This window comes from Lepidochelys olivacea (genome assembly GCF_965140295.1).
Source record: "Lepidochelys olivacea isolate rLepOli2 genome assembly, chromosome: 26".
NCBI lineage: Eukaryota > Metazoa > Chordata > Testudines > Cheloniidae > Lepidochelys > Lepidochelys olivacea.
The window spans coordinates 13,534,278-13,548,164 of record NC_140436.1 but is presented as its reverse complement, the minus strand read 5'-3'; the positions used below and the strand labels follow the sequence as shown (position 1 = coordinate 13,548,164).

At 51.2% G+C, this 13,887-nt stretch overlaps 1 protein-coding gene across 2 annotated transcripts in view; it reads left to right on the top strand.

The window, feature by feature from the left end:
• Positions 1–10,700, top strand: part of TCF7L1 (transcription factor 7 like 1) — a 103,517-nt gene extending 92,817 nt beyond the window's left edge. For both annotated transcript variants that reach the window (XM_084615071.1, XM_084615072.1), the window contains 6 exons: positions 708–791; positions 4,145–4,288; positions 5,121–5,280; positions 6,564–6,671; positions 8,499–8,559; positions 9,589–10,700. In XM_084615071.1, coding sequence (XP_084471197.1) covers positions 708–791; positions 4,145–4,288; positions 5,121–5,280; positions 6,564–6,671; positions 8,499–8,559; positions 9,589–10,025 — 994 coding nt within the window. In that variant the 3' untranslated portion in view covers positions 10,026–10,700. The remainder of the gene's footprint in view (positions 1–707; positions 792–4,144; positions 4,289–5,120; positions 5,281–6,563; positions 6,672–8,498; positions 8,560–9,588) is intronic.
• Positions 10,701–13,887: the final 3,187 nt, after the last annotated feature.

Sequence of the window (13,887 nt, the reverse complement as noted above, 5' to 3'; positions counted from 1 at the left end):
GTGTTCAAAGAGTAAGTGCTTTAATTTTGTGCAGGACATTTTATGCAGGGGTCTTGGGCAACAAAAATGATTAGAGGTCTAGAACACATGACTTATGAGGAGAGGCTGAGGGAGCTGGGATTGTTTAGTCTGCAGAAGAGAAGAATGAGGGGGGATTTGATAGCTGCTTTCAACTGCCTGAAAGGGGGTTCCAAAGAGGATGGCTCTAGACTGTTCTCAATGGTAGCAGATGACAGAACGAGGAGTAATGGTCTCAAGTTGCAGTGCGGGAGGTTTAGATTGGATATTAGGAAAAACTTTTTCACTAAGAGGGTGGTGAAACACTGGAATGCGTTACCTAGGGAGGTGGTAGAATCTCCTTCTTTAGAGGTTTTTAAGGTCAGGCTTGACAAAGCCCTGGCTGGGATGATTTAACTGGGAATTGGTCCTGCTTCGAGCAGGGGGTTGGACTAGATGACCTTCTGGGGTCCCTTCCAACCCTGATATTCTATGATTCAATGATTCTATGCTGTATTTGGCACACCTAACAAAGAAGGGGACTCCTGCTTTAAGTACAAACGTCAGCCTGAAGTACAGAGCTGTGACGGGCACCTTCAGAACATAATCAGAGGGAAACTGGTTATTGTGGCTTCCCTATGCGTGATGGTTTTTCTTCCTTTTGTGCTTCTAGTAAGGACTTTTTGTTTTTCTTTGCTCATCCATTTTAGGCAAGGACAGCCAGTGTACTCCATTCCTTCCGGGGGATTCAGACACCCATACCCTGCCCTAGCTATGAATGCCTCAATGTCCAGGTGAGTACACATCAGAGCGGAAGGGATGTTGGCAGGGGTAGGGTTCAATCGGGATTAGAACTAGAGAGTGCAAAAGCTTAAGACCCCCAGTGCCAAGCAGACAAACCCCCTTCCCTGTAGAGGCAGGGGTTATGGTTATAGGGGGTCTCCCTGGAAGAACATTTGTGCTGAGAAAACGGGAAGGTCTGTGACATGAGCGCAGAAGAACAAAGAAGAGCCAAGGGAAAACAGGCGAAGTTCTGCCTAACAACTAAACAGCTTGAATCCCTGTGGCCCACAAGCTGAATGGGGAAGGCCCCTGTCCAGTGGCTCCTGCAGGCCCCAGAGATGGGTCGTGTGAATTTGTCTCCACTTGGAAGCCAGGGGCACTCCCATGTGCACCTTAGAACCACTGAAAGCCATTACCTGTGGGAGGGGTTGCATCTCTGCTCTGCTCTTTCCTCTGCCTGTCGAAGGATGTCATGTTGGAGGTTCTCAGGATGAAACTTCTCAGTATTTCTTCTTAGCAGCTTCAGTGGGGGTTTTCAGTGGGAAAAATAACCGTGAATACGTGTTTTCCAGACTTGTTGTGGTTCGAGCCATTGTGGCTGAAGCCTACAACTAGTTGGGGTTGAGATGTGCCTCTCTGCACACAAGACCAGCACGATTTATATCCTGCATGACTAGCTGAAGGCCATTCCTTGAGGGGGAGCACTACCTTCCCTTTTTGCCAACCTGGGATTTGAGAGAAGTGGGAGAGAGACCTTTGCATTCTCCTTATGAATGAGGCCTTCACTCCCCATCCCAGAGCACCAAGAGAGGTCTGCGCACCCCAACTCCTGAAGCAGACCTTCTCTGAAGCACCACAACAAGACGAAGAAATTGCTGGATCCATGTTACATACTGGAAGATGCTTGCCAGCTGTCCTTACTTTATCCTAGACACACACAGCACTGTTGGCTCCTTGCCCTTACCTTACCTTGTGTCAGAACTTTTAGTTGCTCCCATACCATCATCCGTCTTGGATGTGATGCTGCATTTCAAACAGTCTGCTCTCTCTATAGTGGGATTGTCGGTGTCACTTAGGCCCTTCGAAAAATCCCGTCCCTAAGAGTTTAAATATGGGGAGGCCTACATCCCCCCATGGGATCACAGAATCATAGAATATCAGGGTTGGAAGGGACCTCAGGAGTTCATCTAGTCCAATCCCCTACTCAAAGCAGGACCAATCCCCTATTTTTGCCCCAGATCCCTAAATGGCCCTCACAAGCCTGGATTTAGCAGGCCAATGCTCAAACCACTGAGCTATCCTTCCCCCCTTCATCTGGTTCTTAGTCCTTTTACTCAGCACCAAAAAGGTTGGTTCTTTCTTTAGCCCCTATTCAAGCTAGGAGCTCGAGAAACTTTGGGCTAGACAAGACTTTGGGCTCACGTGCAGCATCTCAATGTGTTTAGGGATCAGGTGAGTGGCTGCTCCATGTCCACAAAGAAGGGTTGATTTCCCTGTCCACCTTCCTGTAGTCATGAGGAAAACAGCAACAGCTTTTGCCACAGGCTGAGAATTCATAGGGTTCTGTCCACATCTCTGTGACAGAGCTGGAACCAGAGTAGGGGACGGTGACCGACGGAATCAGTCTGCTCGCTCAGTGTTTCGGGGGCTTGTTTGTTACCTTGTTTGAGAAGCTGGACAGCCCTACAGTCCTGTGTCCAGTCCCTGTCCATTTCATGAGTTATTCAATGCACTTGCAATTCCAAGACAAAGGCAGAGGGCCTTTGGGCACTGCTAGTGTCACTCCAAGCAATTGCTAGGAGGCCTGATGAGGGTTAGCATTTCTGACCAGTCCTGGAGCAGGAAATCCTTTATTTGCTGTGTCATAGAAGCTGGATCATGGATGCACAAGCCTCACGTGACACATGTTAGCCGTGTTGATCAATCATAGAAATGTAGGACTGGAAGGGACCTCAAGAGTTCCTCTCATGCTGAGGCAGACCAAGTAAACCCAGCCTCCATCCCTGACAGGTGTTTGTCCAACCTGTTGTTAAAAACTTCCAGTGACGGGGATTCTACAGCCTCCCTTGGTAACTTGTTTCAGAGCCTAACTCCCCTTGTAGTTGGAAACCTTTTCCTAAGATTGAACGTAAATCTCCCTTGCTGCTAACGAAGGCAATTACTACTTGTCCTGTTACCACGTCCCCCACCCCCGGGGCCTTCTCTTCTCTAGGCTAAACATGCACAATTCTTTCAAGCTTTCCTCATCAATGTGGTTTTCTAAATCACTTACACGTTTTGTTGTTCTCCGCTGGTCTCTCTCCAATTTGTCCACGTCTTTCTTAAAGTGCAGGGCCGAAAACAGGGCCTAGTGCTCCAGATGAGGCCTTACAAATGCCAAGTAGAGCAGAAGGATGACATCCTGTGTCTTCTATACCATACTCCTGCTAATACATCCGACAACGATATTTGCCTTTTTCACAACACCTGCATGCGATGGGGAGTTGTGCAGTTACGTGGGGATGAGGGCAGTACCAGAACCTAGACAGAACAGAACAATACCACATCATCCCAGACGGTGGAATCTGGGCGACTCTGCCCTGGGTGGGGCAAACTGCTCCCCGCTATTACAGAAGCAAGCTGGCAGAAGCAAGCTTCAAGGCTGTAGCCCAGGGCAAAACGTTGGCAGAGAGGCTCTTACTCCACATCTGCCAGCTTGGGCAGGGTCAAATTGGGAAAACATAAATGGTGCTTTCCTGGGCTCCACCATGCCCTCTGTAGTCACATGCCTTGGATTCCTTCCAGCTCCTGATAGTAGCTGTGGCAGGATGGTTTGTGAGGAGAGGCAAATCTTCAGTTTGTGGATCCTGAACCATTTAGGGGTTTAAAGATGAAAATCCCCCCTGGTAGCTCCCGGGAGTGTGTGTGTTGTCAGTGGGAGAGCCTGTGCTCTGCACTGAAGCAACGGCATGTTTCCAATGGAGAGTGCATTACAATAATCCAGGCTTGGGCTGGGTAAGCGTGGCACAGTTCTGCACCCAAAAACCACCTTCATCCTACTGGGGTGCTCTCAGAATCTGGCAGGGACCCAGGCCCCTAAATTGTAGGAGGCTAATTTAATCCTCACCAGCCCTTCCACACTACCAGCATTAACTGTGTCTTATTTGGGCTCATTTCTCACCTAGGAGTCCAGCATCTGTCAACGTTGAGTTATCTGCCACGGGGCAGGAAGAGGGGTAGGATGTTGAGGAGTCCCCAGGGGAGGGCATGTACCTGTGGGTGGGGTGTGAGGAGCTGGGTACAGGGAGAGATTCACACTGTGTGGCTGGGGCTGTTGCCTTTATTTGTAACGTCTGCGTCCTGCTTTTCTATTTCCATGCTGCAGTCTGATGTCCAGTCGGTTTTCCCCCCACATGGTCCCGCCTCCCGCTCATGGCCTCCACCCTTCGGGAATCCCACACCCCACCATCGTCTCGCCCATCGTCAAACAGGAGCCCACGCAGGCCAGCATGAGCCCCGGAGGGAATTTGTAAGTAATTGAGCAGCGCAGCACCAGCTGGATGGGACAAGTGGCAAATGGGATAGGGATCTGTACAGCCCAGCCTGGCTGTCCTGAGTGGTCTAGATCTCTTGGTGAGCTGGGTGCAGCCAAGCAACATGTGTTTTGAAATAGCAAGGTCACACTTCTAGGAACAAAGAATGCAGGTCACACGTATGGGCTGGGGGATTGTATCCTGGAAAACAATGACCACGAGAAGGACTTAGGGGTCATGCTAGAACTCACCTGTTAACTAATGTGAGGGTTTTTCTAAAAGATCTGCTTTAGTTCAAACAGGAATTAATTCAGGGCAGTCCTATGGCCTTTGCTATGCAGGAGGTCAGAGTAGATGATCACGGAGGGTCCTCCTTCCCTTGTAATCTATACATCTGTTTTAACACATTAGCTCGGCAAGGCAAGCTCTGTGGTGACGGGAACAAGAAAGGCTTGTTCACTAGACTTTCCTGGAAGCAGATGTTCCATATGAATTCATTGCCAGCCTTGTGATCCTAGCCATCCCCTGGGATGTGCCTTGTGTTTTCACTCCCGATAAGCAGCCCCGCTCTCTCCTCTCCATCTTACCTGTGGTGTGAAATCCACCTTGAAGAATAAAACCAGAGGGTGACATTGTCTGGAGAGGGGTTGGTGGGGGGAGGGGTCTGCATTCACCTTCTCCAATAAGAAGATGTCCCCCCAGAGCGATAGGTGTCTGGCGGGCATTACAGAGAGACACAACTGCACGCCGTGCAGCAAGGGGAAGCTCTTCTGCAGTGCGGCAACAGTGGGCGCTGCAGGTGTTGACTGGCCCGTGTGATGGTTCCAGGAAATCCCCCGGCAGTGTGAAGAAGGAGGAGGAGAAAAAGCCCCACATAAAGAAGCCGCTCAATGCGTTCATGTTGTACATGAAGGAGATGAGGGCCAAGGTGGTGGCAGAGTGTACACTGAAGGAGAGCGCGGCCATCAACCAGATCCTGGGACGAAGGGTAAAGGCGCCTTCTCCTCTGTCCTTTCTTCCCCATTCCCTAGACTCCATGGGCCCAATTCAGAGGTGAATCCAGATCCTGTCTACACTGCAGAAATCGGTGCAGGGGGCAAACACATCCAAATTGTTATGCCAGTGCAGTCCCCTAGTGTCGGTGTGTGGCACCTGGGTCGAGCAGCCTTGCTCCTTCTGACTGGCCGGGGGCTGTGGGAGGAGGGCCTGTTTTGGACCTCTGCAGCGTGTCTGCACTAGGGGTTGCATCAGGAGAACTGCACCCCTTCAGATCCCTTTAACGTAGACAGGGCCTTGGGCTCATTAGCCAACCCCCTTCGACTCAGGTTCCCATCTGCTTCCCCCAAGGCGTTTTATATATGCACTTGCACATCCCCTCTGAGTCTGAGGGGCTGGGAGCGTAGCAGGAAAAGCAACACGTGAAGGGGGTAAGTGGGACCCACAATAGGGGGTCACTGTTGGCTCTCTGCAATTGTCCACCTAGCCAGATTCTCTTACTGGCATCCCCCGCTGTAGTGCAGAGCACTCAGCTGCTATCTGCAGCCAGGCCAGCCTGGGAACTGGGGAGCATCCTGGGAGATCCCCTGTCACCTAAACACTGTGGAAAATCTGGCACTATGGCTGGTGAGAGTCCTGGAAGACTCTGATCAGAGATCCGCCTAGAGCGATCCCAGCCATCGAGACAGAGTGGAACAGGTTTTCTCAGCTCACCAGCTGGAGGGACTGGGGATCCTGGTTGGGAGCAGCACTGAAACAAGGAGCTTGGGCACCTCTTCCCTGTAAATCCCACAGAGCTGACTGTAGGCTGCACTGTCAGCCTGGGGGCAGCCCTAGAATCATAGAATCCTAGAATATCAGGGTTGGAAGGGACCTCAGGAGGTCATCTAGTCCAACCCCCTGCTCAAAAGCAGGACCCATCCCCAATTAAATCATCCCAGCCAGGCTAGGATGTAGCCAGTACACCTTGTGCTCCAGCTACTCTGGGTTGTGGGTGGCTGCCATCAGTTAGAGCACCCCTAAGGCTGCTCTGAGTTACACACTGAGCCCCGGTCCTGGGCTGCTGCTCCTGAGAGGTGCAGAACACTGACCCAGCAGCTTCACTGTCCTGCTGCCACAGTTCAGAGGAGCTGGTGAGGAGAACGACCTCTTCCTCACCTTTGGGACCTGGGCTTTGGGCAAGGGACCCAGACTGGTGAGATTCAGCCCTTCGTCGGAGGGTGGGGGGTAACCCCCCACGAGTCTCAGCTCTGGCTTTCCTTTTCTCCTTCCTAGTGGCATTCGCTGTCACGTGAGGAACAAGCCAAGTACTACGAGCTAGCCCGGAAGGAGCGACAGCTTCATTCACAGCTCTATCCCACTTGGTCTGCGCGGGATAACTACGTAAGTTGCCACCTCACATAACTGCTGGAGGGAAGGGAGATCAACACACTGAATTATCCCGTCCAGTGCAGGTGTCGCTGGGTGACAGTCTGTGGACTGCGCTGTGCAGGAGGTCAGGCTAGATGGTCATAATGGTCCTTCCTGGCCTTATCAGTCTCTGTATGAAGCTGTAATCAGGATCTGGCCTCCAGGGTCTACGAATAGAGATGGGAAACTTGGAGCCACTGCGGTGAGGGACCTAGGGAAGTAGTCACTGCCGCGCCCTTAGCCAGTCTCAGGGTGGTTATTGGATGTCTGGGGGGAGCCACGCCTGGATGTTGCTTAACCCCATCTGGAGGCAGCTGCCCTTGGTATAGTGCCTCTGGTTCGCAACGCCCTGCTAACGGATGTCGAAGTTCATACAAAGGCAGCACACCTGGCATAGGGCTGGGTCGTGGCAGAATCAGGCTTCTGGAAATCAAGGCGTTTCTTTCCAGGTGAGAGCTGTTCAGAGACCTACAGAGTGCTAATAGGAATCGAGGCAGGGGAGAAAATGGACAATAACCATCCAGCACAGAAGAGGGGACCACTAAGGAGAAAATGGGAAATGCCTTAATGGAGGGGTGGAACACGCTGCCCGGAGCGGGGCCCTGGCATTAGAAGGGCTGCACACCGATGACACACTCCTGGTGGGGTTAGCGGGGAGGTGCTGCTGTCTCGTGCACAGAGATTGAAATGAAATCGGACATCCTTACACGTGCAACTGCGTGTGAGGCATCCGCTCTCTGATTCTCCAGAGCCAGGAACAGGCAGGTTCAATTGTTTGAGCTGGCCCTGGGTGCCAGATCGGGGAGGACCTTCTAGGGTGCGGAGGTGCGACGTTAGGGACTGTGCAGCATTAGGACAGGACGCAGCCCTAGAAAACGTGCTGTAAGTGATACTCTTGCCCTGGCCCCGAGCGGATGTGCTGGATGGCACCTAATGGGTCTGCTAGTGTCCACGGTTGGGATCCTGTGACCTGCCTTTAACTGGGGGCCTGCGAATGCTAAAGCCAGACTTAATAGAAGAGCAGGCCCCATTCTTGTTCCCTTGGAGTGGGCAAAACTGGCCCCCAGGGGCCGTTCATTGGGTCCTGCCCGTGAACCTGCTTTGGTCGCCCTCCCTCTGCCTTCGCCAGCCACGTGACTGAGGTCAGCAGGAGGCAGAAGGGGAACCATGGCAGTCAAGCTAGTACTGTACTGTGGGGCAGAGTCGTACATACAGAATAAACAGCAAGTATAAAGGGCAGGTCTCCTGAACACTGGGGCTTCTAAAGGAACTGTCCCTGTCCGATTTAGCAGCCTCACCAAGCTGCTCTTCTGGGGTTGAACCTGGCTCAGAGTTCCAAGGGCCCCCGTCAGTGGCTGTGAGAAGCCCCAGGGTAATGCAGAAGTGCAGTACGGCCTCATGCCCCCTTCTCCAGAGAAGGGTCTTGTTCCCCATTGTCTGTTAACAGTAGTGCCAACCCGGCTGAGCCCTGCTGCACTAGAGGTATAAGACACGACAGGTCCTTCCCCAGAGAGCTTACAGTCTAAAGAACACCCCAGGGGGGTGAGAAATGAGTGGGGGGTATAAAGGTGTGAATTCTCAGTTCTCTTGACGGCTGATTTACTGTCACCTCCTCCCCCAACATCACTGACTCCTGCTGCTTCTTGCACTGCTTGGTCGGTGCTCAGACCCTGGGGGCTGTTCCACCTGGTGTCCTGTCCTTATCCTGAGCCCCACGAGTTCTCGGGGATCATGGTGGAGGGGGTTGGGCGGTTACTGATGGTCAATGACAAAAGCTGCAAGTGGGATGGTCTTTTCCAGGGGAAAAAGAAGAAGAGAAAGCGAGAGAAACAGCCCCAGCAGCAGATCCAGGACACAGAGAGTAAGTACAGCCTGCTCCCCTTCTTTGGTCTGATATGGAGGGGAGTAAAGGCCATAGGGCCAGTAGAGAATTCACCAACTGTCCCTGTCAGCTTTAGCTGCCTCATCAAGTTGGAAAATTGTAGCCCAGGAAAGTAAACATGATTTTAAAAAGCACCTGATTGACTAAGGAGCGTCAGTGGCCCTGAAATTCCATGGGATCCAGGAGCCTAGGGCATTTAGACACTTCGGAAGCACCACGGGGGCACACCGTATGAAGTAATACAGCCACAGTTACATTCCCATGGGTCCCTTGCCCTCCGCTTTGACCCCGTTACTAAATGTTGGTAGTTGTAGGTTGCTCTTTGCCCCATTGGCCTGCTCAGACTCCCTGCAAGTTGTAAGTACCTTAAGGTCTGGCCTCAATGCAGCTGTTCCCATCCCCACATAACCCTCTCACTCAAGCATGGTGGTGCTTCCAACCTGGGCTAGCTGGCTCATCTGGGGCTTGGGGTTAAGCCTGAGTGAGGCTTTCACTCGGGCTGGTAGCCCACCTACTTTATAGTGAGGACACAGGCTAAATCACTAGTGCTGATAGTCCTTCAACGCCTTCCCCGTGCCCAGAAGAACAGACACATTCTGCAATTCACTGGGAAAGAATCACAGAGCTGCTCAGCTGACCACAGCACAAAGAACCAGGGCTGCGTCCCCAAGTGTCCTAGCAACACCCCCAGTGAGGGGCCACTTAACTTGGGCAGGGCTTTGCAGAGCGGCTGCTCAGACCCAGGTGCCGCTCACCCCAGTGAACCCTGCAGTGAAGATGGACCTGGGTTGTGCATGTAAGGTTGAGGCTGATAAGAGCAGGCTATTGAATTAGCATTGCCCCGAGCAATAACAGTCTGTTAATGAATCTGGTTCCAGCCGCAGATGGGATTTGTGCCTTCTGTTTTCCAGGCCTGGGCAAATCCACTAAACCTAACCCCAGGCCCTGGGGACCAGCTGAGTGTGTCTTTGAAGTGTGGCTTACCAGTGTCTTTTCTGCCCCTTACAGGCTCTCTGGCCTCCAAGAGTAAAAAGCCATGTGTGCAGTACCTGCCCATTGAGAAACCCTGTGATAGTCCTGCTTCCTCCCATGGCAGCATGTTGGATTCGCCTGCCACCCCATCAACAGCCTTGGCATCGCCCGCTGCCCCAGCTGCCACCCACTCTGAACAAGCTCAGCCCCTCTCGCTCACCACCAAACCGGAAGCCAGGGCCCAGCTGTCTCTCCATTCAGCTGCTTTTCTGTCCAGTAAGGCTGCCGTCTCCTCCTCCAGCCTTAGCAGCCCGTCGCCTCTTCTCTCCAGACCCATTCCGTTTGCCACAATGACCCACACGGCTCTCTTGACCTCGCAGCCTTCCTTCCCGGCTGCCCTTCCTTCCCCGCAGGCTGCCCTGGCAGTGCTGCAGGCCCAGCCGCTCTCCCTGGTCACCAAGCCAGCTGACTAAGGAGGAGCCGCCCTCCCCAGCCATCCCTGCTGTACATTGCTGAAGCCACAATCGAGATTCAAAAGCAGCCAAACCATTATTGGTCAATATTTGACCCTTTCTGAACTCTTATAAGTGGACTCTGGAGGAAGGTGCTTTATGCTCGGAGCTGTTTCCAGTAGTCGATCTAAAGACCGTTTTTATTAAAAACAAACAAAAACCAAGAACAACAAATATCCCACGCGAGCCAAGGCTGAGCGGTTTGTTCCTGCCTTTGTCTCAGCCATGTGGACTTGTAAAGTTGGAGCCTCTCTCTGCGGTATTTGCAGGGTGGGTGTCGCTAAATCTGAGCGGTGCCCCACCCGGGCAGCATATGCCAGCCAGCCAGGCTGTCCCATTAACAGCCATTCCCGGCGAGCCTCAGTCCCAGAAACAAAATAGAAACGCTGGACCCCTGCCCCAGAAAAGGGCCAGCTCCCCCTCAAAGGAAGCCTACATCCCCCAACCTGGAGAGGGCCAAGACTCCTGCCCCCAGCCTGGAGGGAGTGTGACTTGCCAGGACAATGCCAGCACAATCTGCCCCATTTCCTCCCCTGATTATTTGGTGGGGGGCGGGGAGCGGAGGGGGTTAAGTCTATGGGGAAATTTCCCCCTCTAATCATGTTTTTACAAAAGGAAATAAAACTGCAGCTGCAACTTGCTGTGTGAGCGTGTTCAATGTGGAGCCTTCCCCAGAGAAACATCCCCCTCAGCCAGCATTTCTTCCCTTGGGGCACTGCCCCTCTCACCTCCTTGGGCCAGTAACACGGAACAGCACCTGTCCTGGAAAGGCGGGCGAGGGGGTGGAGTGGAAGAGGGGGTTATCTGAATCTCAAGGTGCACTAAATACATTCTGAGAGATTCAGTTTCTCCATCCTCAGGAGCTCTTTGCCACCCCAGCATATACCGTGTCTCGTTATCTGGCAGAGAGGGGGCATTTTAGGGGCTCGAGTTACATCCCAATCTCCAGCTGCTTTAAACCCTGTTAGGATGGGGTTCTCCACACAAGAACCCTACTAAGCTTGCATTGCTCTAGAGCCTGGCAGAGATTGAGGAAGGAAGAATCCAGCTGTGAAGACACTGATTAGGAAGGAGGCATCTGCAGGCAGTAATGCTCCAAACACCTGGGAATTAGGGGCACACCTTCCCTAGATTTTTCTCTGGTAGTGCCAACAGCTCTGGGAATGGAGCACTCTGGTCACTACATGGTCTCCCCTCTCAGCAGCAGTTGGGCAAATAGTCATATGTAGAAAATAGCCTGACTCACCCCTGCTCAGCAAGGCTGCCAGTTTCCATTCCTAGGGCAGCAGGACTGAGCCATTTGGTAGCCCTGTCATTCCAGGTGCTGCTCTTTTCCAAGACTTGCGGAGGGGAGAAGAAAATGTCCCTGCCCCAAGGAAAAACAAACACAAACCAATATTTAAATTAATTGCAGAACAGAATCCAGCATCCAGTCTGTCTGCCTAGGTGTTTAACCTGCCCAGCATGCCCCATCAGGCACACACACTAAAATCCTATTGTTACTTTAATACAATGCATTTGCCTAATTAAAATCACAGAAAGCCAGGCAATGTAAAAATCAAGGCCCCAAGAACAATATTAGCTCAATCGTGGTTGCAGCCTGTCTGTTTTACAAGGGGCATCTCGCTGCACAAATTGGGATAAATTAGGCTTTAGATTTAAACCATAAACCCCCACCATTCTTTCCAAAATGAAGACCAAACAAAAAAAACTCATTATGGTAAGTGCGTGATAGGTGCAGAGATGAGCCATTGTCTCCCAGTGCATGTTAAACTAGCTAGTGAATAGCAAGTTCTCATTCACTTCTTGACATTAACCTAACATTAGAGTGGGCTGAGAATTTTCTGTCAATGATTTTTAGTGGAAAATGCAGTTTCCTCAAAATCCAAAACTTTGTGGGAAAATGTCTACGTTGCCAAAATATTTCAATTCTCCATATTGTGTTGATTCAACATTAAACTGCAACAGCCTGAACTGCAATGGTGCTTCATGGGATTTGTAGTTTGGGTGTCTTGTGCCTCTGTTCTCTGGGCTGAGGTCCTTGGCCAGAGTACATCTCCCATGATGCACTGCAGTTTCCCCTGTGACAGCTGTGTGGTGCACCATGGGAGATGTAGTCCAGCCAAGGAGCCTGGTCCATAGTGAACAACATAGTCTGAAGCAGCCAAACTACAACTCCCATGAGGTATTGCAACCCCATTGATGAGTGCAGTGTAATGTCAAAGTGTCTGAAAACCAAATATTTTGAAGTTTTCCAGAATTTGTTGCATTAAAAAAAAATGGTATTTTGATTTTTCATCCCGATTCAGGATGAACAAATGTGGAAATATTTATTTTCCTGTAGGGTGGAAATCTTGACTTTCACTCAGCTCCGTTCCTCACTCATCGTACCTGTCACACGTGCTTCCTTACTCTCAGGGTTCTGGGTTGGTTTGTCGTCTTTATTTTGACAGGATGAATCATGCCTTTCCCCATCCCCTTTGGGAAATCCCTTCTCCCAAGAAGCTGCAGAGGAAGGGGTAGCTTCTCTTCAGCACTTGGGTGCTGTAGAAGTCTCTCTGCAGGCAGAGGGGTCCAGGTCTTTTTTCCTCATCCTTAAGAAAAAGGGAAGACCGAGTCCAAATTCCTGGGATCTTGTTTGAGACAAGTACGCCCCCTATGACGCTATTGGCTTCTCTAAGCCAAGACTGATCTGTGGCTCTTGACCTTGAAGACTCCTATTTACATATCCCTACCAGACCAAGCCACCAAAAATAGGAGAGTCTCCATAGACCAAGAGCACTCTTGGGGACAGGGATCATCTGTGCTTGTACTGTGCCTAGCATAATGGGCTCCTGGGTCACGACTGGGGTTCTGAGGTGCTACGGCAATATAAATAATAAAGGGATCACTCTGCACAGATATTAAAGCTCCAAAGGGCTTCACCAAATGCCTGGTGCTGGTGGCAATTCCTTGATTCGTGTATATCCCTACCAAGGCAGGTAACAAGAGCATAATCCCATTAAAAGTCAGGTCCATGTTCTGCTTTGTGCTCTAGGTCTGAAGCCAAAGCATGAGTCACTCCAGTTTAGCACATCCCAACAGGGGGTTAACTCTATACCTCACCCCAGCAGAGGAACCTGCATGGCGTAGCCCCCTAAAGCGGATAAGCCAGCTGCTGGGCTAAGCACTGTGCCCCTCTGATCTCTCAGGGAGGAGGGCCCATCTGCTGGCACTGCTTCAGGCTGGGGCTGGGCCATGTCATTGTTCACCTGGGAGCCCCACAGTGCCTGAATCTGGCCTTGAAACTGATAAGCATTTCCGTCCCAAAACAGCTAACAATTCATTTAAAGGTTCTCCCTTGCTTTCAAAGAACAACTTTAACGGCTGAGAAGGGACAGAAATTCCTTCACAGGGCCAATGCCCCTGAGGTCTGGCGTGACCATAATGCCTTAATTGATGACATCCTGCTAGTGGATTGCACAGTTGTGAGCTCCAGAAGTGAGGATTACAGTGTTGCTAAAAATGCACTTTGTGAAGAACACGGGCAAAATTTTGGAAAAGGAAAAAACATCGCTTTTCTTTTTTTTTTTTTTTAAAGCTGTCCCGAGCAGCTCATTTTCAGCAAGGCACGTCTGGGTCACGTGCACCCGTACTCTTCACAACACGAGGAGCAGTCTGCAGACAAATAGCTTCTTGAATTAGATTTCATGGGAAATTAAAGGCATGAAGAGACCTGTCAGAATAATTAAAGTCTGAACCCAAGCCAGACAGCTTCAAACAGATGTTGGACTTCAGCAGGAGAATATTTCTTTGTTTTACTCTGCATTTTCCCATACGGAAA